The sequence below is a fragment of the Cydia pomonella genome, chromosome 18, assembly GCF_033807575.1.
Source record: "Cydia pomonella isolate Wapato2018A chromosome 18, ilCydPomo1, whole genome shotgun sequence".
NCBI classification, from domain to species: Eukaryota; Metazoa; Arthropoda; class Insecta; order Lepidoptera; family Tortricidae; genus Cydia; species Cydia pomonella.
The window spans coordinates 10,504,836-10,531,738 of record NC_084720.1 but is presented as its reverse complement, the minus strand read 5'-3'; the positions used below and the strand labels follow the sequence as shown (position 1 = coordinate 10,531,738).

Sequence of the window (26,903 nt, the reverse complement as noted above, 5' to 3'; positions counted from 1 at the left end):
CAAAGAGTAGTATAATATAGAGGAGTAGTAAAGAATTTAATCTATAGCCAGTCAAACAAGTTTATCAGTAAGAAAACGCGTGAATATCAAATTTTCTATGGGACGATAAACCTTGGCGCCTATATTTTTCAAAATTAGGCGGGTTTTTCTACTGACGGTAATGGCTTAACAGACTATACTTACACTGGATACAAAAAATAAATCCATGCTACCTTTTTTTATTTTTATAAAACCGTAAAAAAAGTCGAATATATCTTACAAAATTAAAAACCGGTACCGTACCGGTAAATTTTGGCATCTCTAAGCAACACAAATGCCAAACGCTTCAAACAGAGATTCGTTACTCGTTTGTCTGAATTATCTGTATGATTGTGAATGTTTATCGTAAAGAATATGTTTTTCTCAATTAATACTTACTTATATACTTACAGATACTTTACAGTGGACTGGCTGGTAAATAAATTCACTAGTGATGGAAAGAAATACAAATGTTTTTCAATTTCAAGGCTCCAAAATGGTTAGTATTTAGATTATTTAGCAATAAATCGCTCCTGACATTATATTATCTCTAATATGTGTCCTGAACATACGTGACGATGACATAATAAGATTTTTTCTCTGATGCGTATTGGGCTACAAATTATCAAACGTGCTAATGAAACTGGATGTTATCTAAATGATATGTCTCCTTACTATACATAAAGTGAAAACAAACAACCTCTCTTTTATAAGAATGTAATTTTATCTTTTTAGATTGTTTCTGCCAAAGGTCCAAGCACTAACTTCACCAACAAAAACTTCACCATGGACACTAGTTGTCGTCCCAACCTGTTCTCTTCCACCTTGAACATGCCATGGAATTTTCAAAAGCAAAGTTCTGCAGCATCAGTGGCCAGCAGCCAACGGAGTATATACCATAGAAGGGACACCTCTCCCACTGCCTCTATCCGCAGTGACTTGCAGCCCCGAAATTTCCACCAACCTTTCTATCCAAGAGGCTTTTCCCAACAATCAGTGTACAATGACAGAGCAGTATCACCAGTCTCAATGAGAAGTATTGGTAAGAATTGATTTAATGTATAGCAGTAAACAAATATAACTGTGAACTTTAGGTTCATATTAATTGAAAAATAATGCCCCAAAATATTTTTCCATATTATGATATAACTTTAATGCTTTTGCAGGCTCCACAGCCAGTCGGGCAGATACAATCAAATCTTATATTGATGCAATCGAGTGTTGTACAGAAGATGAATTGAAAATTATTAAGCATAAGATAAGACATCTTGAATATAGGAAAAAAGCTCAGAAGAGGCGGAAAATGCAGATATCCTTAAAGAATTTCCAAAAAAGGTATGAGGATGACAGTGAACAAGGGTCAAGCTCATCAATCAGCAATGATGACTGTGTGTCGACACAGACAGGATACAGCTGGAGACAGTTCTCTCAAAGAAATGGTTTACTCCAAAATGAGAATACCTTGTACTCCCAAAATAATACAATGTGTGGTCCTAAAAATACCTTCTTCTCTCAAAAGTATACAAGTGGTGAAGCAAAAATCTCTTCCATGCAAAGAAACACTCTTAATGCCTCCATATGGTCAACTAAAAGCATGCAAAATATAACAATGATGTCTCAAAGGGATAGGTTCACAGGTGGATTTCAATTCCCATCTCAAAAGTTTAATAGGTCTACACTTTATGAAGAGCAACACCCAGTTCGAAGCAAGCAGTTCCTAAAGGCAGATTGTGCTAACAATAAAAAGATGAATGTACAAAGAGCTCAGATTGAAGAACTGAGTGATGAAAATGACAACATATTCCTTGATACAACAGAAAAACAAAGAACAGTAGTAAAGAAAAGTGAAAAGAGAAAAGCTGAAAGTTTAAGTGACATACCAAATCCTACTTCAAAGAAACCAAAAACTTGTTTGAATAATGAGAAAGTTAAGAAGCAAACACAAAACATATTTAATACTGAAAAGAATGAGTTTGAATTTGTGAAGCCACAATTTCCTGTCAAGAAGTCTGCCCCTGCTAAGCCTCGGGAGAAAATGATTTCAAAATCTTCTGGCATTCCAGACCTACTTAGTAGTACTCAAGAGAATGAAATCCTGCAACCCCAGCCAGTACAAGCTCCCAGCCCAGAGCCACATGTAGAACCTGAACAGCAAGATAACCCAGGGCTAACTACCAGTGACATGTCCATGAGGCCTAGCTTTATGAAAAGAAAACTATTTACCCAGACACTTGATGTCACTGAGAGAAAAAATAATAGCTTTGATAGTGGAAGTGCAGACAGTCCACAAAGCAATATCTATAGTGCATTGTCTAGAGAAAAACATAAGACAAGAAAATTGGTCACCAGCCAGGCCCTTTTAAGTCGCGATGTTAATCAAGATGACGATAATCTCTTAGATTTGATTCATAAGATTGTTCCTCCAAATCAAGTGAATTCAACTATAACAGCTAACACCACCAAACCAAGGGTTAGTGGAACTAAGAATGGTGATTATAAATGGGACATTACTTCAATTATATCAACATGTAATAATGACAGTGTCAGTGAAACTTACACAGATGATGAAATATTCAGAGTTAGTATTGATGATACAAAGAGTAAACCACAAGAAAAACCTGTCTCCAAAAAAAATAACAATAAACTAGAGGTGAAAAATAGTGTTGCAAATATAACTGAAACCAAGAAAGCTGAAAATAATGTAAACCCAATAAATGACAAAAATGTCAAAGACATTGTTAACGCAAGTAGCAAAAGTAGCAGATATTTAGGCAACATTAAGCTTCAAAGTGATAGAAATGTTAAAAACCGTGGTAATGCAAATCAAATAAATAAAAACAATACTAAAGATGTTGATAATATAAAAACAACAAATAATAAAAATATCAAAAAAAATATAGAGGAAAGTAAACTTACTAAAATTGTTAAAGAGGTTGATGATATAAAACTAGCAAATAATAAAAATGTGAAAGATGTTGATAATATGAAGACAACAAATAATAATAATATCAAAGATGTTGATGAAATAAAGTTGACAAATAATAAAATTTTCAAAAATGTTGGTGTTGAAAAACTATTGAATAGCAAACGTGTTGTAAGTAGGAATCCGCTTAGTAATAAAAAATGTAAAGACTTAGATAATAAGCATAACAAAAACAACAAAGATGTTAAGAGAATGCTTCAAGCAGCTATCATCATGGATGCTCCTGTGAAACCTTGTAAGTATTTGTATACGTAATTGCTATGGCACAAAACTGTAGGTCAGTTATTGTTTATCATTGACATCATTGTTAACATGTGTTCCTACTACATAGGTCCCACTAAGAGAGTCATGCTGAGCCGCAGCCGCATCGACGCGTTCTGGGACACGGACGACAGCGACCACGAGAGCGCGGCCGCGCGTGCCCACTGGTCGCCGGTGCTGGAGCACCACCACACAGGTACACATTTGTAACCTGTATCATAGCTTCTATAGACGCGAAGGTACTTGTACGAGTATGTCTTTCAGGTGCAGAGAAACCGCTAATGAATTAAAAAATACCACTATAAAAATAAATTAGGTGCTGACTAGGCGCATTAGGACTATCTGCTCTTAGATGGAGAAACCTGGTCAGTCCCTTTAATTTCGGGTTATTCCCACCAAGTTGTTACCAGTGGTAACTACTGTTTTTTTCCCCATCTTTTACCAGTGGTAACTTGGTTTGGTGGTACCGGGAATTTTTTTCCCCAGTACTTACCACTGGTAAAAGGTGGGATTTTTTTTCCCAGTTACCACTGGGTGGGATTTTTTTTCCCAGTTACCACTGGGTGGGATTTTTTTTCCCAATATGTAGTTACAACCGAAATGTTGTTAGAGTTCAATACTAATAAAAACAGTAGAAATAGTAAAGTTTAATATAAAAAACCGGCCAAGTGCGAGTCGGACTCGCGCACCGAGGGTTCCGTACAAATCTGTAGGTATATAAGTAAAAGTTAGCTCATCACGACAATCAAGTCATATCAATTATTAAAAATATTTTTATTATATGATGTAAGTAAAAATTTACGGTTTTCGCAATTTTTCCTTTATCTGTGCTATAAGGCGTTGCTTCGTACCAAATTTCAAGATTCTGAGTTTACGGGAAGTACCCTGTAGGTTTTGATTCCCTTGCGAGTGAGGCGGAAATTTACAGCATAAACGGCTGTATCTTTTGATTGAGTTGGCTTAGAAGTTTAATTTTTTCTCAGCTCCAAGGGACAGTAGACCTGAGTATTTGGTATAAATTCCAGCTTGGTACCTCCACGCGTTCCTGAGAAAAAGGGTCTTGACAGACGGACGGACAACAAAGTCATCCTATAAGTATAAGGGTTCCGTTTTTTCCTTTCGAGGTACGGAACCCAAAACATAGAGTGCTTTAATCAATAACTGATTCGTTTTTCAGTAAAATACCTTAAAAGTGTTAAAAAATAGTAAAGTAAGTAAGTAAGTAAGTAAATATTCTTTATTGCACCACAAAGAAGATAGTCTGTTTTTTTTACTGATTTGTTTGTTCATTCGTATAATTGGGTTATTCCCACTAGTTACTGATGGAAATCCGTGGGCTACTCAGTAAAATACCATATTAAAGATTCCAAAATATATTGTGCATCCGCACAGGCAAACGATTACGAGAGAGTGACTTATTTACAAACAAGGCTCGGAACCGGTTTTTTCTTCATACATAAAATACCGGTATTATTACGTTCTTTTTCGTTCTTTGGTTTATTATTTCATTTTTAATGGGACTATCTAATAATGCGGAATTGTTACCTAAATACATGATCCAGTCCTACGTAAAGAGTATACTACTACGTAAATAATTAAAAATATTGGGCTATTTCGGGATTTAAAAATAAACCGGTTTCGAGCCCTGTTTACAAATGTGACATCTGTCTAGAAATCTTAATTCTATACAACCAGAGTTTATACTGGTACATAAACAAACTCTATGCTTGTGCTTTACATACAAAAGCACATGCCATCATCATTGTTGTAAACTCCAACACTGGCCCTTGAACCAATATAAACTCATGTAAATCACATTACACACATTAAACACAATAAATAATCTAAGCAAGACACATCCGCTGTCTAAAAACAATAAAACATTACAACAGCAAAAACATAGCAAAAGTATACATTTATCAAAGTATCCGTCGCATATAAACTGTAAATAGTCAAAACATATATGTAATGGATCAAAAACAAACTATACTTCCGCAAGTACTTAGAACCATCATGTCATTTATTCAAAGATACAATTAAACGACATACAAACTTATCGTGTTTTTCCTTTGCCAATGGTTTCGTTAAAACATCGGCCACCATTTCATCAGTAGACAAGTATTTTAAAACTACTGTACCGTCCTCAACGATATCCCTGATGAAATGATGTCTTATGTCAATGTGTTTCGTTCTGGCGTGGTACATAGAATTGGTGCACAACTTCAGCGCAGACTGATTGTCATTAAACAAAGTAATCCTATACTGTACCCCGTAAATTTCGAACAGAAACTTTCAGATAGCGAAGAACGCGTTTCGCAGCCTTCCAGTGAGTCTCGTCGTACGCGTCGTTAAACTGGCTGAGCGAGCTGACAGCGTGCGCAATATCCGGTCGCGTACATACCGCTATGTACATCAGACATCCTATCTGGCCTCTGTACCTGTATCCATAGGTGTTCGCACAGGTTTGCAATCTGACATGTGAAATCGTTCTAGTACCTTCTTAATATAGCTTGACTGGTCTAGAGTTATTTCATTGTTCTGTCTGCAAAGCCTCATTCCAAGAATGTGGTGTGCTGGCCCTAAATCCTTGATTTCGAAGGCCTTCTTCAATTCTTCTTTGATTCCTGCCGTATCTCGGCAATCAGTTGAAGACAACAGCATTATGTCATCAACATAGAGCGCAATTATAATCATAGATTTCCCGCTTGACTTGACATAAACGCAAGGTTCGGAAGATAAACGTTTGAATTTCATTTTGCTCGTCAAAACGCCATCTATTTTCTCATACCAAGACTTAAGATAAGATAAGATAAGATAATTCTTTATTGTACAACCGTGTTACAGAGGTGTTATTTAATTACATGTGTAAGTTTCAACGGTAACCCAATTCGGGTATACAATATACACTTAAAACTAACTTAAAAATAAGAAACGCATTTCCGTTAAAAACATCATATCAATCTATACAGAGTATACACTGAAAGAAATGTTTGCATAACTGTAACAAAATTTTGGTTACTGTTTACACAAAAATTGCGACTTGCGAACTATGTGTTATATGTTACAAAACCGTGTTTGGCTATCAGTGTTCAGGTACTGGGTATACACTACAAAATAAGTTTGTAAATTTATGCAAAGTTTATTTTCTTATAACCGTAGTTTAGTTATTTAGTAAAGTTACAAAACCAGTTCGGCTATCTATTTTTTTTCAGTGTACGGTATCATGACGAATATAATTCAAAGAAATCCTTTAGAGAGTAGAATTCATTCTTAATAAGCCATTTTTTTAAACTACGTATAAATTCCATGTCATCTAACATTTTTAATTCATCTGGAAGCTGATTAAAGACTCGAATCGCAGTAATATATGTGCTTTTATCGTAAGTTTTATTTCTGACTAGAGGCAGTTTTAAATTGTACTTATATTGAGAGCGAAGGTTATCGCGGAGGGAAGCTAATGTTGTAAAGTAATTCTTGTTACTCTTAAGAAATTTACAGAGTTCGTATATATATATGCCAGTTAAAGTTAGAAAACCTTTGTTCTTGAAAACATTTCTCAGTGATTGTCCGTGGTTAATACGATAGATAATTCTTAAGCACCTCTTTTGCAAAATGAATGTGGACTGCACGTCTACGGAATTGCCCCAGTATATTACACCATAAGTCAATAGAGAATATATGTTGGCGTAGTACGCACTAATAACAACATCTTCAGAACACGTTTCTGATAATATAGATAATGCGTAACATTGACTGGAAATTTTGTTATTAATCTTCTCTATATGATGTTTCCAGGTCAATTGAGCATCTATTGTTAAACCTAGGAAACTTATGTTGTCTACTTCTTCTAGTAAAATGCCCGACTCCATCACATTCAAATTTATCGAAGTTTGTTTATAGTTCCTGAACTGCATAAGTTTAGTTTTTGTTAAATTTACGTTTAGGTTTATTGATTTTAACCAACTGACGACAGTCTTTACAGTTTTATTGATATTTGTGCAAAAAGCATCGTCTATTGTTTCACCAGAAAATAAAATTGTTGCATCGTCGGCAAACATTACACATAATTCCTCGATAATATTTGGTAACTCATTGACATAGATAAGGAATAAAAGAGGCCCTAAAATACTGCCTTGAGGAACGCCCAACAGCTTTGTATTCTAATTGTACTTTTTCAACACTTTTTGTATCTTTATTGTAACTATCGATAACAGTCGCTTGTTTCCTGTCGGTAAAGTAGCTTTCAAATAATTTTAAGGCATTTCCACGGATACCTAAGTGTTCTAGCTGTGATAGTAGGATGGATGGTACCACGCAGTCGAACGCCCTGCTCTTATCGAGGAAGAGGCTGACACAAGGTTTTTTGTCATTAACTGCATCCCAAATATACTTGAATGTTTTAAATATTGCCAGTGAAGTGGATTTACCTTGCTGAAATCCAAATTGGTTGCTGTTTATTAGGTTGTTCGCGGTGACAAAATGTACAACTCGGCTATAGATAACTTTTTCAACAATTTTTGAAAAGGAAGGTAATAACGCAATGGGTCTGTAATTACTAATTATATTTTTATTTCCTGTTTTATGCAATGGTAAAATTAAAGATTTTTTCAAATCATCCGGGAAGATTCCCGATTCGAGAATTAAGTTTATTATATGAACAAGAGGTTCCGCGATATGTTCAAAACAAGCTTTTATGACTGGTAGCGGTATGTTATCGTGGCCTGAGCTTAATTTGTTTTTTAATGAGTTTATAATCTTTTTTAACTCGGGTATACTAACTGGGGAAAGAAATATGCTGTGAGAAAGTGATGAGCTTATTGGTTTCCAATTTAATGATGTTGTGTCGCTGATGTTTTGGTCTATCAAAAAAGTATTAAATGCTCTCACTATTTCCAATGGATCTCGAGTAACTTGCCCATTCAGATCAATGCTATCAATTATAGGTTTTATGGTATTTGTATTGGATGTGTACTGTTTAATTAACGCCCAAGTAGCCTTTGTTTTGTTTGAGCTGCTATTGATAAATTTATTGCTAGCCAAAATTTTCGAATTACGAATGACTTTTTTTAATATTTTTGCATAGTTTTGGTACTGGATTTGATATATGTTAACATTTTTTCTTTGGAGATATTTGATATGCATGTACCGTTTTTTTGGCACGATTTTTTTATACCTTTTGTTTTCCAATTCTGTTTACGCTTATAGGTAACTTTTTTTCGCTCCACCACTTAGAAGGTTGCTTTCAGTCCGTTCGTTATCTTCTTGGCCTTTAATCTTGTAGCCCTCTGGCTGTTCCATAAAAACGGTTTCTTTTAAATCTCCATTTAAAAACGCCGTTTTTACGTCCAGATGCTCGATATTCATGTTATGTTCCGTTGCTAAGGCTAGTTACTTACGTATAGTAGAATATCTTACTACAGGAGAGAACATTTCTTCGTAATCAATACCGTATTTTTTGGTATAACCTTTTGCAAGAAGGCGCGCTTTGTACCTCAGTATTTCCGCGTCGAGGCCAAGCTTTCTTTTTAAAATCCACTTGCATTTGACAGGCCGTTGCTTCGTATCGTATGCAGTAAAATCATTATTGTCGGCCGGCCTAGTTACGCCCGTAACCAATCAGATCGTTCCCAATTAGAAAATATAGTTTGACAATGATCATTTGAAGGCATATTTTCTAATTGGGAACCATTTGATTGGTTACGAGCATCGCTAGGCCGGCGGCTTCTGATGGTTTTACTGCATTCTAAACGCGAACGAACTGTAGTGCAGTTGTGCGGCGGTGCGTATTTAAACTTACTTCTACCCACTATACTGCCACTTAACACAATTGTTATTATTATGTTATTGTTACCTAACTTAAGACTTAAATATACTTAGAGTAATAAAATTAATTTTGTAAATTTGTAAATACAACCAAATTGTCGCTCACGGGCGCAAACTAACAAATTAGCATAGAATTCATTAGTGCATGTATGTATCTCATTAAGTGAAATGTATATTTCTTTTGAGATCAATAAAAAATTCTTTAACCACAATATTTATACATACATACATATAATCACGCCTATTTCCCGAAGGGGTAGGCAGAGACTACGGATTTCCACTTGCTACGATCCTGACATACCTCTTTCGCTTCCTTCACTTTCATGACATTATCCATACACGCTCGTCGGTTTAGGGTGCTCTTGACCTTTTTTTTTTTTTTTTTGATATCGCAGGGGTGAATGCATTTACGCATCATCGCCCCCCGGGCGAGGGAAGCCCATTGGGGGGGGCGGTATGTGGGACTCGCTCCTTCCGTAACCCCCTCTGCTATCCAGAGGGACAGGAGGAGAATACCCACTAACCTCCCCTGCGGCGTTTCCGTCCATGCCGTTAAGGGGGGTGCTGGGGGCTCGCAAGCATGTCACCTCAGCACCCCCCCAAGGGGTGCTCTTGACCTGGCCTTTCTTCAGGATTTCCCCGATTTGATCAGAGAAAGTCCGCCGAGGTCTACCCCTTCCAGCTCCCTCTTCTACTTCTCCCTTATACACTCTCTTTGTTAACCTTCTTTCACTCATTCTTTCCACGTGTCCAAACCATCTCAATACCTTTCTCAATTTTTGTCACTACATCTTCGTTCAGTCCACACTTTTCCCTTAGCACACTGTTCCTAATTCTATCTTGTAATTTTACACCACACACACTTCTCAACACTCTCATTTCCACTGCATTCACTTGACTCTGATGTTTCTTCTGCCATACCCAACTTTCGCTACCATACATAAGTGTAGGCACCAACACCCCTCTATGCACAGCCAACCGTGCTTTTTGCGACACCTTCTGGCTGCTCATAAAAGCGTTGAGTGCCCCATTCTCACGATTTCCAGCATTCACTCTTCTTTCAATGTCTTCATCATGTTTACCGTCCCTAGTGAACAAGGTTCCCAGATACACAAACTCTTTCACTTGTTCAACTCTTTCTTGACCAATCAAAACTTCACAGTTTGTCATACTTTCTCCCTTTTCAAATACCATTACTTTCGTCTTGCTCACATTTATTTTCATTCCTTTCCTTTCAAAGATCTATGCATCGTATTTATTATACGTATGAATAAATAAAATTTTAACAACATTGAATTGCTACTGGCGCGTAAATTAGGCCGCCGTAGCGACTAAAAGTTAACACGTAATATAACCCCATGCATGTTGTAGGACTGTTATCGCCAACTGCTGGGCGAGCTCGGCGGACGTGTTGACCGCTCAGGTCAACCAGTATAAACGCGTATCTCAATTCCGATAGCAATTCAAGCAATATTGTTTTTTTTTTTACGTATAATTAATATTTCATTTTGCTTTATTTGGAATTATTACATTATATTTATATAGGAGCATCGTCGTCGTCCCTTTCAATAAATAACGTCAAAATTATACGAACGAACAAACAAATCAGTCAAAGACCGATTTTTTTATCACTTTTAAGGCAGTTTTGTGAAACAGTAATCGTCTTTTTCTCAAACTTGTAATGAAATGTTGACATGACTTACTTCAAATTAGGTCCGGAAATACTACATATCAGGTGCGATGAGTGATGATGATATGTAAAGGAATTTCATATAGCCTTACACACCTAGGCCTGCAAGGCAACCTTCTTTTGTTTTTTAACGTCAAATAATGGCACGTCTTGGCATTCAACTATAAAAAACCTATAAGCAAAATTCTGCTAGTATGCTTTTTTTTTCATTTTTTCGTCTTTTTTTTTTTTGTTTGTTAAATATAATTTTAGGGTTTCAAATGGGAACAAAAATTTCATTATTTTTGGGCTACGACGCACGCTTTAGGAGATACAGCCCCAAAAAGTTTTATTTTCATGCAGAAATCTTTATAGGGCTGTATCTCCTAAACCGTGCGTCGTAGCGTAAAAATAATCAAATTTTCGTTCCCCTTTCGGTAACAACAAAAAACACAAAAAAGAAAGAAAAGAAAAAAGGGTAATCGCGTGCGTGGTAGCGCCAAAATAATTAAATTTTTGTTCCCCTTGAATACCCCACGCACTGAATAACCTATTGCCGGCCCCGTCTCCCTAGCCGACATCGCTACGCTCGGCCGTCTATATCTACTTGGCCTGCAACCCTTCGTTTCCCGTCTTCTATAGTAATGTACTAATAATTAAACGAATAAGTAATGAACTTGAAATTAATTATACTTTTTTTTTTATTACCGTTCTGTCGCCATGCATGATTAATGTATTCATGCCAAATAGCAGCATTCTACAAAAATACAAAATAGTTTATTTGGCTTAACTTATAATACACATAACATAAAGGGCTGGAATCTCCCATTAAGTATAACAATACTTGTGTCGGGAGACCCCGCTCTTCCATTAGGAAATAGGGTAAAAACAACAAACTGTACTTAACTTAATTAATATACAATTTACAAATCTGATAATTATTTACAATACAACAATTTACAATTTACAATAAATATACAATTTCAGACCCGATTCAATTGTGTTATTACCAGAGATAGGACAAATTTGCGTCATTGCTCGCAATAATGTGGACATGACTCCAAAATTAATCAAATATGTAATCATTTAATTAATTTCTTACTTGACTTAAATTTTAATTACTAGTCAATAAATACAAAAGTTTGTTAAAGTATAGATTTATTAAAGAAAATAATCAGTATTTTTTCCAAATTTTCTGCAGTCAGTCTATTTCTTTTTACATCAAAAATATACTTAAGTGCTGAAAAACTCCGCTCGCACTCCACTGATGTTAATGGGGCAAACTTAAGTAGTTTTATAGGAATATTATTATTCCAGTATAATTCAGAGTTTATTTTCTGTTCTAAGTTATGGGCCATAACCTCAAAATCGGAATAAACTAAACAAAGAAAATAAGCCATATTAATATATTGCAGTGTTCAAAAAGCCAAATACTTCCAAGTCATATGTAAAATTTCTGGTTTTATAAAAATGAAATTGATGTGCAGGATGCAGGCGCAGGGCTCGGCGTAAGAGTGCCACGAAGGATTGTGGTTTATGTCGTCGGAAATAAAATCATATCCTTGCTCAACAAAATAGTAGTTTTAATTTACCACAAATTACACTACATTTCGTATTCGTCAAAGCACGATGTACATTGATTAAAATGTCACATATTTAAATATAATAAAATGTATAATTGGGAGTGACTTCATGGAGAGCCATATATCGAACAGAGAGGAGATCAAAGACAAACCGGATAGGTTTTTTATAGAGCGGTATCATAAAGAAGAAACATAAGTGTTGCCTGTTTATATTGATAGACAATACATGTAAAGGGTATACTACACGATTTCTAACACTCCTCCTTGCACTTTACATGCCAAATAAAAACTCTATAAGTATGGCTCTACATAAAGCATACTTATAATTAATTACATGCTGCAAGCTTAGTCTAGTAAAAAAAACATAGACATAAATATCGTGATAAGTCATGCAGCTATAATTATGTAACACAGGAATGAATATCACATTAAAAAAAACACAAGTAGAGAAGTATAGCTATTAACATTTCAAAGGTTTAACATTAAGTCCTTGAATAAATTTACAATGTTTTTCAGCACATAAAGCTTTTGTTAAAACATCTGCTACCATTTTGTCAGTCTGCAAGTACCTTACATTTAAGTGTCCTTTTTGAATCAGGTCTTTAATAAAATGATATCTTAGGTCTATATGCTTTGTTCTTTTGTGGGAGTGCTCTTTTATTAACAGTAATTTTTGAGCACTTTGGCTATCATTATAAATGACAGTGTCAAAAGTTTTATCGATAATTTCTGACAAGAAATTTCGTACAAAACATATGTCCTTACAACAATCTCCAAGAGCTACATATTCCGATTCGCAACTTGAAAGAGAAGTACATTGTTGCTTTCTTGCCTCCCAGTTAATTACATTAGATCCTAACTTAATCACAAAGGTTTTAGGTTTAAGATGTTTATTTCTCAAAAGATTACAAATAATCACTTACTGAGAAATACATATTTCAACTTAACATAACACAAAGGAGAGGGTAATTATGCAACTTTCAAAGCCAATTTTAAACTAAATATACAACTATGTAAACTATACTACTACATATTAAAACTAAAGTGGGTAGATATAAGCAACGAAAATACGCATGCGCTTCTACTAAGTTGTATTATACCAGGTTCGGTTAAACAAGATCTGTACCTAGTGGTTAACCGCCGGTTAAGTACGGTAAGTTAATTACATATTTAAAGTACATTAACATTTTAGTTTTATATAAACATAATATTATTTATACACATTTATTATTGTTATATTATATTATTGTGTTTTATTTTGCATAAAGTTAAAAGTTTTTAGTGTTAGATAAGTATATTTATTTTTAGATTTTTACAAATTATAAATTAAAAATCAAGGTAAGTCTTAAGAATATATTGTTTAAGTGCCTTTTTGAATATTTTCAGGGATTTAGCGTCTTTAATGTCTTTTGGCAGGTTATTATACAGCTGTGCCCCTTCATAAACAATACTTTTTTTGCCGTAGTTAGTTCTTGGGGGCCGAAGTAATAAATTATTTGCCTGACGTGTAATCCTTTTTTGCACCTGCACTCGTTTCGTAAACGTAATATGACTATGTACGTCCTTATTTATTAGTTTTCTTACTAAAATACATGTGTAATATACGTATGTCTGTGATATGTTTAATATTTTTGTTTCATTATATATTTTTCCTGTTGGAGTCCTGTGATGGTACTTAAATAACATTTTAATCAATTTATTTTGGGATATCTGAAGCGCACGTAAGTTAGTCTTACAGGCCGAGCCCCATACTTCTATTAGGTAATCTATATGTGGCTTCACCAGAGAATTATATATGGTATAACAAACATTTCGTGGGAGACAGTGGGCAATACTTCGCAAAGCACCAGTGAGTGAAGTAACTTTAGATTGTATTTTCTCTACGTGGGGTTTCCAGGACAAGCGATTATCAAGAAGAAGACCGAGGTATTTTTCCTGGTCGGTGGTAAGCAGTTTCACATTATTTACTGTTAAAGGGAGGTGGTCGGGTATGATTTTGTTCTTTGCAGCAAATATCATAAACCTAGTTTTTGATTCATTTATTGTGAGTAAATTTGACACTAACCATTCCTGAAAGATATTAAGGTCAGTTTGGGCTTCTGTTATTATGGTAGTTATGTCTCTGCCAAAATAAAATAAGCATGTATCATCTGCATAAAGTGTTATATCGGCTTTTAAATTGATTTCGTGAACACTGTTTATATAAACAAGAAAAAGCAATGGCCCTAAAATGGATCCCTGAGGAATGCCGCATGTTATTAATTTAGGACTGCTTTTATTTTCTCCAATTTTTGTCACTTGTACTCGGTTGGTTAGGTAGGATTTGAATATATCTAGAGCACTTCCTACTACACCTATTCTGTATAATTTCGATATTAGTAGCGTATGACTTACAGTGTCGAACGCTTTTTTTAAATCAATGAAAATACCGAGAGCTATGTTTTTTTCGTCAATACCAACTTTAATTCTTGTTAGCAAATCAATTGTAGCGGATAACGTGTTAGATTTTGAACGGAAACCATACTGTTTATTATAAAGAAAGTTTATACTACTTAAATGTTCTGCAAGACGTTGATGGAGAATCTTCTCAAATATTTTGGACATAATCGGGAGAACAGATATAGGTCGGTAGTTTCCAGGATCCGATGTTTCACCTGCTTTATAAATAGGACTTACTTTTGCTACTTTTAGGGAGTCTGGAAACATTCCTACCTCTAGACACTTGTTGATGCAGTTTGTTATATCATTAGAAACTAAATGTTTGACACTTTTTATCACTTTAGTGCTAATACCGTCCAGTCCTGCACTGGTATTCGTGTTAAGTTGGTCGATTATTTTCAAAACTTCTCTTGCAGTTGCGGGTCTAAATCCTGATATTTCATTTGTTTTTCTTTCTTGAGTCTCCAACTGACTAATCTTTTGGGCTATAGGAAATCTACTTGCTAACATTGTTCCTACGGTAGCAAAATAGTTATTAAAACATTCACAAATAGCTTGTTCGCCCGATATTAAGTCTGTTCCCATTTTAAGAGTCGTTGGTAATGGATTTGATCCCGTTTTGTTTCCGGTAAGGTCATTAATTAATGTCCACATTTTTTGTGGTTTTCCTTTACATACTTGGAAAGCATTTTGATAATATTTATTCTTCGTTGTCCGTATTAATTGTGCAGTTACTTTCCTATGCTCAGTTAGTTCTTGCTTTGAAGATGTGTCCTCTGGCTTCAATATCGTTTTCTTCCACAGTGCATTTCTTCTATTGATTGCATCAATTACTTGTTTACTAATCCAGTCTTTATTAGGGGGATTGAGTATCTTTGTTTTCCTTTGTTTGTGTTTGTTTATGTTGTTTATTAAAAATGATTCCAGGTTTGTGTAGTCATTATCTATGTTGCATGTTTTTATCGATTCTATAGATTTGTACAAGTTTTCATAATTTATAGCTTCATATGTGACTCGTTGTACAGGGGCTTTCTGAAGTTTCTTTACTTCGAAATATATTTGTTTGTGGTCGGAAATATTGGATTGTATAATTGCCATGTGAAAGGGGTGACCTTTTATATTTGTAATTACATGATCAAGAATTGACTTAGTATCGATGGTTTCTCGTGTGCAATATTTTTTATCAATCTTGTTCAGAATATGATATCCAGCTTCCCGTAACATTATCTTGTACTCTTTTGTGGTTAAAGCGTCGTCTAAAAGATTGAAATTAAAGTCTCCAAATAAGAGTGCTCGTTTTCTTTCTTGTAGTTGTTTATTAAGTGTTTCTAAGAAATGTTCTGTGTTTGTGCGTCCGGGTTTGTATATAACTCCTATGTCAATACAGAATTTTCCTATATGAATCCAGAGGTAGTGGTTTTCATCATCGCATTTTTCCTCTATAATGCTGTGTTTTAAATCATTGTGAACGTATATTGAAACGCCTCCACCCCTGCGTTGTGTCCGGTAGTTGTAATAATGGGTATAGTTTGGGAGTATAAGCATTTTTGCCTCATGGTCCGATTTGATCCAAGTTTCCGATAATGCAATTATGTGAACTTTTTGTATAGCTTCTATGATGCACCTTAATTCGTCTAACTTCCCTGGCTTCACTAGGCTGCGAATATTGACATACAAAATCGACAGGGACTTCTTGTGAGTCGCAAGGTCATCGTAATTTTCAACAATTTGGTATGTGGTCTTTGCCCGGGTGCTTTGGTGACATAGTTGTGGTGTGGCTAGTTTTTTGGCTCCATTGTGACGATCTTTGGTACACCTTTTATATACTTAATGCAGAGGTTAGTTTCTCCATTCTGTTTTCGAGATTCTAGCTCTTGTTTTAAGTTCTTCATATATTTTTGCTGGTATGGCGTCTTGTCTGAATAAATTTTAACTTCATCGCATGTAACTTTTGATACGTTGCGCATAACGGATTTTACGGTAATTGCACTACTAAAAACTGCCTTAATAGGTCGGTTCCTATCAGGCATATATTTCCCTAAGCGAATGATTTTTATAGGTTCTGCGCAGTTCGGATCAGCCATCTTTAATAGTTTAATCACTTCACCTTTATCATTGTCAATTCTTTGATCCTTGTCACTTGTCCTTAGTTCAGGGACACCAACTATGATGATATTTTTGTCTCTTATACAGCGCTCATTTAATTCGGACATCATGTCCTCGCACGAGAGCATGGGCGTTGTGGTGGGCAGCGTAGCCAGTGTTGAGGGTGCTGTAGTTTTTAGAATCTGTACTTCGTTTTCTAATGCCGTCACTCTTAGTGCAGTATCATTGGTGTTATTCTTAAGGTGAGCGACTTCTGCTCTCATTTTTTCTTGCTCCTGTATAAGTGTATTAGTTTTTAGCTGGATGTCGTTTATTTGGTCTTTTATAGTTGATATGTCACTGGATATTTTTTCCATATTTGAATTCTGAGAATTGGTGGACCCTTTTATAAGTGAGCGGATTTCCTGACGCAGACTCTCGAAGTCAGTTCTTATAGAGTCATCATCATCTCTATTTTTCCTTTTGCGCAGTTTGATTGGATCTCTTTCTAAATCAGCAGTGGTTGACTTCGGTAAACCCAGTTGCAATTGCGGTTCTTCACTGACAGTCGAAGGCGGGGCCGGCTGTAGATTCACTGCCATCGCAAGTGATTAACTATTGCTTAAACTGTTAGTATCACTCGGCCGACGGGTTGCATACGCACGTACTACTGTGCTACTTGGTTAAAGTCACAACGGCCGCTTTACTCACAAGCAATTACTAACGTTATGTTAAATGCACTAAACTGATATTCGATTGGCTTAATATTTTAATTTTTAAATGTAAAATAGCAATGCGTCTGCTCCTTACGCTCTCCACGACGAGATTCAAAGCCAGTATAGGACTTGCGGTCTGAAAGGTCATTGGCCCAATCTGCGTCAGCGTATGCAGTAAGATTAAAAGTATAGTACCTTTTAGGTAACGAAGCACACGCTTTGCCATGCGCCAATGATTTTCATCAAAACATGTGTTAAACATACTAAGTTGGCTACATGCAAAAGATATGTCAGGTCTAGTACAGACTGATAAATACATTAGACTTCCTAATAACTGTCTGTACTGATAGACTTCATCATCTAAACATGTCTTATTTGATTTCTGTAATTTACAATTAACTGGTAAAGGTGTAGAAACAGATTTACAATCTGACATATTATACTTTAATAATAAACGCTTTATGTACTCAGTTTGATCTAAAGTTGTGATGCCATTTTCTCTAGAAACATTCATTCCAAGACAATTATTTAATTTGCCCAAATGTCGGACTTCAAAATTCGTTTGTAAAAGTTGTAAAATATTATTAATACAATTATTGTGAAATATATAAAAATCATCAACATACAATGCAATAATAATATATTCAGTCTTTGTTTTCTTTGTATAAATACATGGCTCACATTTGCTCTGAGTAAAATTATTTTGTGCTAAGAAATCATGTATTTTGATATTCCACATTCGGCTTGCCTGCTTAAGGCCGTATAAGCTCTTCTTAAGCAAACAAACCTTATCACAGTTTTTAAAGCCTGAAGGCTGCTCCATATAAATCTTTTCATTTAATTCGCCATTTAAAAATGCAGTTGTTACATCAATATGGTCTATGTCTAAGTCTAATTCTGTAGCAATAGAAAATAGAATTCTCAATGTGCTATGCCTCACTACAGGTGCAAAGGTGTCCGTGTAGTCAATGCCCTCTACTTGACTAAAACCACGGGCAACCAACCTAGCTTTAAATTTGGCAGGCTTACCTGAGGTGTCAAGTTTTCTCTTGTAAACCCATTTACATTTGACGATGTTTTCATCTGAAGGTCTGTCTACCAAGATCCATACCTTGTTTTTAATTAAAGAATCATACTCACATTGCATTGCCCTCTGCCATTCATCTTTTTCAGAAGATTGCATGGCTTCGCGGTATGATGTAGGCTCATCTGGCGAATAACCTTCTGCTATCATAGATAAATCATAGTCTCTGAGATGGTGTGGCACATTACCTCGTGTTTTACGTACGGGACGTGAACGAGACGTGCCGGAAACAGCCGGCAGCGTCGGCTCACTTGGTGCAGACTCCGGCAGAGAAGACATGGGACCCTCTGGTGCACCCACTTCATCACCGTCGTCATGATTATCAAATGATGACTCCGGCAGAGAAGACAAGGCGCCCCTCGGGACGCAATCTTCATCACCGGGACTGTCACTTTCACCTTCATCGCCCGTACAGTAAGGTTCAGAGAGCGGAGACCACGCCGGTCGCGTTGGTGTCTTTGAATCTGAAAATTGATTAAAAGAGGATGAGCACTCAGCTGATTTATCTTTTTCATTGTTTTGAATGACATCATTAACATCAAAAAGTTTGTTAGAGTCATCATTAAAATTATTCAATGCATTCAAAGAATTATGTTCATTATTAGGCATTGGAATATTAAAATTGTCTTTATCGATATAATAATTATAGAAATTGGCTCCACAAGTCTTTTTACAACTATCATGTTTTCCTATAAATTTATCCTCATTAAAAATAACAGATCTGGACTGTATAACTCTGTGAGGATTAGTGGGATCAATCAAACGGTATCCTTTAAAGGTTTCACCATAACCAACAAAAATTAACGCTTTTGCCCTTGCATCAAGTTTTTGACGCTTTTGACTAGGAACATGTGCATAAGCAGTACACCCAAAGACACGTAAATGACTGATGTCTATAGGAGACCCAGTCCATAAGCTCTCGGGAATTCCACCTGAAAGCGCTCTGGTAGGAGACCTATTTTTCAGGTAAATGGCTGTCATAACTGCCTCTCCCCAGTAACGGTTGCACAGGCCGGATTCCTGCAGCATAGCCCTAGTTTTATCGAAAATCGTTTTAAAAGCCCGTTCCGCTGTTCCATTTTGAGCAGCATTGTAAGGGACAGTGGTTTGGTGTAAAATACCATGGTCTTTAAGATAATTGGCCAGTTTATTATTTGTAAACTCAAGGCCATTGTCACTGCGCAAAATTTTAATGGATAAACCAGATTGTTTCTCTATCATAGTTTTAAAATTAATAAAATGTGAACTCACCTCTGATTTGTGCTTCATAAGGTAGCCCCAAGTTTTCCGGGTATGGTCGTCTGTGAAGGTCAAAAGGTAACGAGCTCCACCCCAAGTTTTGACTTGCATAGGTCCAGCCACATCTGAATGGATGAGTTCTAAAGGTTGGGTAGTACGCTTCATGCTGACAGCAGGATATGGTGCTCGCATCATCTTGCCTGTCAGGCATGGCTCGCATCTACCACTGATGGTGTCTTCTTTCTGAAAATGTAAGTTCATGCATTTCTTCCCATCACCAAGAACCCTCATACCTGGTTCAGACAAATGAGCTAAGCGTCTGTGGATTAGGTCCATTGGCACAGTCGAAACAGTGTGAGCATTCACTGTCTCTTGCCTAGTCTGCAAGAGCTTGGAAGACTCCTCCTCAAGGATGTGTCGCATTTGAGCCTTGTATTTATACAGACCATTTTCCTTAGAAGCAACTAATACTTGATTGCCAGTGACTTTAACATCATCAAAGACTTTACAATGATCCCTATCAAACATGACAGTATAACCCTTTTCAGTAATTTGACTAACAGACAGTAAATTGCTGGAGAGGTCAGGCACATGGAGAACATTTATAAGGCTAATATTGGAGCACAAAGGGACCCTACCAGTACAATTGCTATGTAACTTATTACCATTAGCTATATAAATAGTAGAGTTTTTACCTCTAGGTTCTTCTAGTAACTCCTTATTAGCAATCATATGTTGGGATGCGCCGGAGTCCACCACAAAGTCATGGCTGCTGCTGCCGCTGCATACCATGGCTGATGCAAACATAGTGTGGTTCTCTTCATTGTTCTTCAGCTCCTTCTTGCGTTTAAAGCAACGCTTGATAGTGTGTCCGCTCTTCTTGCAGAACTGGCAGAACATAGGCGATTACTTCTTCTTTTTGCTTCCTAGGTAGGCCTTCACACCCTCCTGGTCACCCGCACTTCTCCGGTGTTCTTCTTGCAGCAATCTGGCCCGCACAAGCTCCACCGTGACTGTGCTCGTAAGACAGGCGGTTTCCAGACCAGACACCAGGTTGTCAAATTCCTGCGATAAACCACTCAACAGGATTTCCGCTACCTCATCGTCGTCTATTTTCTTGCCTATATCGTCGAGCTGTTGAACGAGACGCATGACCGCCTCGATATATTCCGACATGCCGCTGTACTGATTATATTCAATTTTATGCAGTTGACGTAACAAGAGCACTTTTCTGTATAGACCTTTGGACTCGAAGGCATCGGCAAGCTTCTTCCAGGCGTCCTTTGCCGACGTGGCATCTCGCACGTACTGGTACAACGCGGGCTTAATCGTTAAACATATCTTAGCTAAGGCGCGGCTGTCGCGGGTCGCATCGGTATCCGTACCTTCCACGCAGCCCCATAGACCATCCAGCGTAAGTAACATTTTCACGGCAAATTTCCAATTTGAATAATTTCCCAAGCCATCCAGCTTCTCGACGGGAATATGTCCGTTATGTTCATTATGTGACGACATTCTTGACAACGAAATTGTGATAGTGGTTGAGCAAGCGAAGAATTAGTAGGTTATAATATCACGAGGGCGATGCGATTATAACTAGGGCTCGCGGTCGTGTCCGTGATTCGTGAACCCGTAGCCGTGCGCCCGGTTTCGTGTTTCACGGCAACGGTTTTCTGGTCCGTTCCACACGTGACATTCGGCTACGTGAAATTAGGGTACGTGAATCCGTGTAGATCCGTGTAGGCGTGATCACGGCTTCACGTATCTTAAGAACACGCCGGTTCGGTCCGCCCGCGACGTTGAGTGAAGATACGATGCGGTCTCTAAGAGCTACGAATAAAAATGTATCGTGAGTTTTTTATTCATAGCTCTAATTCCGTTTCATTACTTTTGAATTTAAATTTATTTCCAATAGTAAGTCCTTTTAAATATTAATGAGTAATAAATGAATAGAACAAAACATTAATTACAATGAATAGCTACTTTAATAAACGGGTTGCTAAAATAATACCACAACACTGTGTGTCAGGAGACCAACTGTGATGTCAGGAGTAACTAATGACAATGAATGTGAGTTCAAAATTCTAAACTGCCCCCTCGGGGTTAAATAAAAAATACCACGAATTGTAAAACAAAACATCGCGGTCACTTCTTTCAACTTCACGAACAAAAGGTAAAGCCCACAGCTACTTATGTATATTGTTTGTTTCATTTTGTCTGCACGTGCAACTGCACTTCTTATCTACAAAAAAAACCCGGTATGTTGGCTTAGCTTGTTAGTCATACAATAAAACACTCTAATAATAATATGTCATTATTACCTTCAATCTAGAAATAAACATTACTCTTTAATGTGCCGAAAGTCCGAAACTGATAAGAACTGCAGCTGCGTACTTTTTTTTCCGTGGCCCCGCACATGTGTTTTTGTTGAATTTGTTTACCTGTATTACCTTTATCATATCTACCGAAGATTTGCAGAAATTTACCCTTTTGTTTCTTTGAATTAGGATTGCCTTGTTTATATTTAGGCTACGTTATATTCTTTGATAGTAGCAAGCTTTTACAAGTATGTTTCATTCATTTCATTAATACTTAACAAAATAAAATGTCTTCTTTTGATTTAATAATGACAACCAGTAGCACAGCGTTGCTTAAGTTCATAATTATAATGATACTTACTACGAAGCTGATGGTCCCGGGTTCAAATCCTGGTAAGGGCATGTACCTATTTGTGTGATGAGCATGGATATTTGTTCCTGAGTCATGGGTGTTTTCTATGTATTTAAGTATTTATAAATATTTATATATTATATATATCGTTGTATAAGTACCCTCAACACAAGCCTTATTGAGCTTACTGTGGGACTTAGTCAATTTGTGTAATAATGTCCTATAATATTTATTTATTATTATTATTATATTAGTGCAATGCAACGAGCAGGTCGCTAGTTTTGACTAAAATCAATAGCTGGTTATACAAAAAACAGAACAACCCCAAATTATTTAGATATAACCATTATATTCAAATCGATGCAAAAAATACAATTTAAGTTTAATTCACACGTAAATGTTTGTCCGACGAACGTCCCGTATTCAATATACTAAGTGGTAACTCAATTCAATAATACCTAGTCCTTATTTATTTTTCTCCCGGGCGTGTCGAACCTACGAGACGTGCGATAAGTACCTATCCAACGGAACCGAGCCCGAAGCTCCGCACACGAACGCAGGTACGGGCTACGTATCATGGCGTGTCACGGTCACGGCGTGTCACGTGAATCCGGACGCGAACGCAGGTACGAGGTACGTACCTTGCCGTGTTCGTGAAATTCGTGATCTTAGTACCGCCGGGCTTAAGAACCCGTAGCTACGGATCGGCGTGTATCACGGATATCAGGAGCCCTAATTATAACCTCAGAATATCAATGTTTCCGACATGCCTTTCTTAGGTTTTGATTTCCAGTTTCCTCGCGGCACAAGCATCTGGGCGCATAATCTGATGTGCAGGATGCAGGCGCAGGGCTCGGCGTAAGAGTGCCACGAAGGATTGTGGTTTATGTCGTCGGAAATAAAATCATATCCTTGCTCAACAAAATAGTAGTTTTAATTTACCACAAATTACACTACATTTCGTATTCGTCAAAGCACGATGTACATTGATTAAAATGTCACATATTTAAATATAATAAAATGTATAATTGGGAGTGACTTCATGGAGAGCCATATATCGAACAGAGAGGAGATCAAAGACAAACCGGATAGGTTTTTTATAGAGCGGTATCATAAAGAAGAAACATAAGTGTTGCCTGTTTATATTGATAGACAATACATGTAAAGGGTATACTACACGATTTCTAACAGAAATGTTGTCAAATTGATTAAAGCACTTTAAATTTTATAGTCTATTTCTACTGGTTTTATTAGTATTGAACTCTAACAACAAAGTTGGTGGTAAAAAGTCGGAAAAAATCCCAGTTTTTACCACTGGTAACAACTTGGTGGTAACTAGTGGGAATAACCCAGAAGTACTAGTGTGAGATTTCTTGAGTCTGCCACTTAGAAGGTGGGATATTTATTTACGAGACAATCATTCTACTAGCATGTATTTAGGGCAGTATCATACCAGATTTATTTATTTTTGTAGGTACTAGGTACAGTCAACCAATTTGAATCCTACTACTATCCACTATAGAACCTTGTCGCTTTAACTACTCTATACATGACATGCATCACTCAATAAACACTGTCGTAGAAGTCATTATGACATGGTTTTATAGTGGCCTAGGAATTAAATTGGTTGACCGTACTTATTTTATAAATGAACACCATAGGCCAAATCTAATGTATGTGTATGGTACTATATCATACATTCATGTAATTTTTTTTTTTCACAGATTTGGCACAGAACTACGGAATCAATCCCAAACAAAGCGCTCCGGACACCCCACCAACTTCATCAACAAAAGTAATAATAACAAATAAAGCTCCGGCGTCAATTCCGATAGTAGTGTTGCAGGACACCATTGCAAATCAAACTCAATCAAAAACAAAGAAGAAGCCTGATGTTAACTCTCAACCTGAAAAAACTGTTAAAAATAATAATGGCACACCAAACACGTCCCTGAGGTCAAGAAGACTAATAAACCGATCAGCCGCGTTGGAATCTGCTAATCATTCAGATCTTAAAGAAAATGATACTTCACTTAAAGAAAATATACCACCTAAAACAAAAGTTCAAAAGAAACAAGAGGCTGAAAAGAAAAAAACACAGGATAAAAATACTAAGACTAAAGCCGACCCAAAGACCAAAATCACAAATAGTCGAAATAAAAAAGAAAATGACAGTTTAATAGATAACTCTAAAAAACGAGTGGAAACCTCAAAACGTCATTGTAAAACTTCTAAAGTACAAAAACCAGCTGATCAAATTAAAATTGATTTGTGTAAAGTTCTAAGATCACGCAACATTGACCTGTCATCTTCGTTCAATTCTGACAAATTTGAACTGACAATGACCCGTACAAGAAAATCTCGAACGCCAAGTAAAATAATTTCTTTCAATAAGTCGAGAAATGTGCTGGCCAACAACAAAATCAGAAGTAGAGCAACAAAGTCGTGACCTACAAACACGAATTATAAATAGTTTTTTTTTTACATAATTGCCGTGCCATCTGCGCTGGAAACGGCGCTGTTTTTATTACAACCATTGAATGGATGTGGCTGATTTTAAATAAGCTAAACTTTGTGGTTTTATCGCAGAATGAATCATATTAGTGTTGGGTACCTACTTTATACAGCCAGTATAAAATTTAAATAAACATAAGTAGCATGATAAGTTTCTTTTTAATGATAACAAAACGAATTATTTAAAAATACTTGTAAATATAACCACAACTATTTGATTTGATGTATGAGCTATTTTATATAGTAGGTATTCACATAGTACCTATTCGTTGCGGGCCCCCATAATTATAAGTGTGAATATAATTAATAAAGAGCACATTTCTTGTTTCCAATACAGAGTCCGAACGTCCGACATTGACTCTACTTTTGTCATTCGTTTTTGTAAAAAGCGGCCAAGTACTAGTCGGACTCGCCCATGAAGGGTTCCGTACCATTTATGACGTATTAAAAAAAACTACTTACTAGATCTCGTTCAAACCAATTTTCGGTGGAAGTTTGCATGGTAATGTATATCATATATTTTTTTTAGTTTTATCATTCTGTTATTGTAGAAGTTACAGGGGGGGGGGGGGGGGAACACATTTTACCACTTTGGAAGTGTCTCTCGCGCAAACTATTCAGTTTAGAAAAACTGATATTAGAAACCTCAATAATCATTTTTGAAGACCGATTCCCCACACGTATGGGTTTGATGAAAAAATTTTTTTTAGTTTCAGTTCTAAGTACCTATGGGGAGCCCCAAAATTTATAGTTTTTTTTTTCTATTTTTGTGTGAAAATCTTAATGCGGTTCATAGAATACATCTACTTACCAAGTTAGAACAGTATAGTTCTTATAGTGTCGGAAAAAAGTGGCTGTGTCATAAACGGACATGACGAATCTATAAGGGTTCCGTTTTTTGCCATTTGGCTAAGGAACCCTAAAAAGGATCCATAAGACCATGTAAATTCGTCGCGTAACATAATATTAAGTGTTTTCGGTTAATATACGGCAGTGGTCTGGCGGTTTAAAGTATGAACTATTTTATGAATGATTAGAATTACTAAACTAAGAGATATCTGACATATTTTATTAATATTATTTTGTGTTAAGTTAATATCAATCGTGTTAAGTTATAATAAATGTAACGTACCTATCTTAACCGAGCTGATGAGCAAAAAGCATCCGCTAGGTGCCGAAAGGGTTTACGTTTTCGTATCGCTAGGAGGATCACGGCTTCAAGGACTGTCCCGTGTGATTAGCCAACGTGCCAATCGTTAAAGCTCCGTAGCGTAACGTAGACATCTCTCTATATCACTCATCCATATTAGTGCGACAGTGACAGTTACGTTTCGTTCGCTATTGTGCGTTAACGATTGAGACGTTGGCTAGGACACGACACGATTGTCCCGCGTAAGGGCCCATTTAGACGGTGCGAGAACTCGCATACGAGTTTTAAGACATTGCTATATTTGATGCGTCGTCGAATGGGTTGTAACCTCAATAGTCCGTGAGCCGTCTAAATGACCCCTTAGGGAGTGACATATGAGTACTGTAAGTTATGGAATATAAATACATGTTATTTTAACAATAATAAATGTGTGTTGATGCAAATTATGCGTGTTTCATATCCATGTGTATACTTAGTCAGGTCAAAAGTTCTGTCACGAAGGTTTTGACTGATAAAATGTAATATATAAAGCTTTTAATAAAAAAAGTTAGCCATCATTTGAAAGCTTGTTTTATACTGATCAAAACGTAATATAATTATTTAAAAAACTTAGATCGCGACTATTGACCGAAGGCTAAAGGTTTTGACTTTGGCAATCTGCTTTCGTGT

At 36.4% G+C, this 26,903-nt stretch overlaps 1 protein-coding gene across 1 annotated transcript; it reads left to right on the top strand.

Moving 5' to 3' along the window:
- Positions 1–361: 361 nt before the first annotated feature.
- On the top strand, positions 362–26,677 carry LOC133527389 (putative uncharacterized protein DDB_G0282133). Its single transcript, XM_061864355.1, has 5 exons — positions 362–517; positions 754–1,060; positions 1,185–3,236; positions 3,333–3,458; positions 24,295–26,677. Exons 1-5 carry the CDS (start codon positions 473–475, stop codon positions 25,017–25,019), a joined length of 3,255 nt encoding a protein of 1,084 aa, XP_061720339.1. The 5' UTR covers positions 362–472; the 3' UTR covers positions 25,020–26,677.
- The last annotated feature ends 226 nt before the right edge of the window (positions 26,678–26,903 follow it).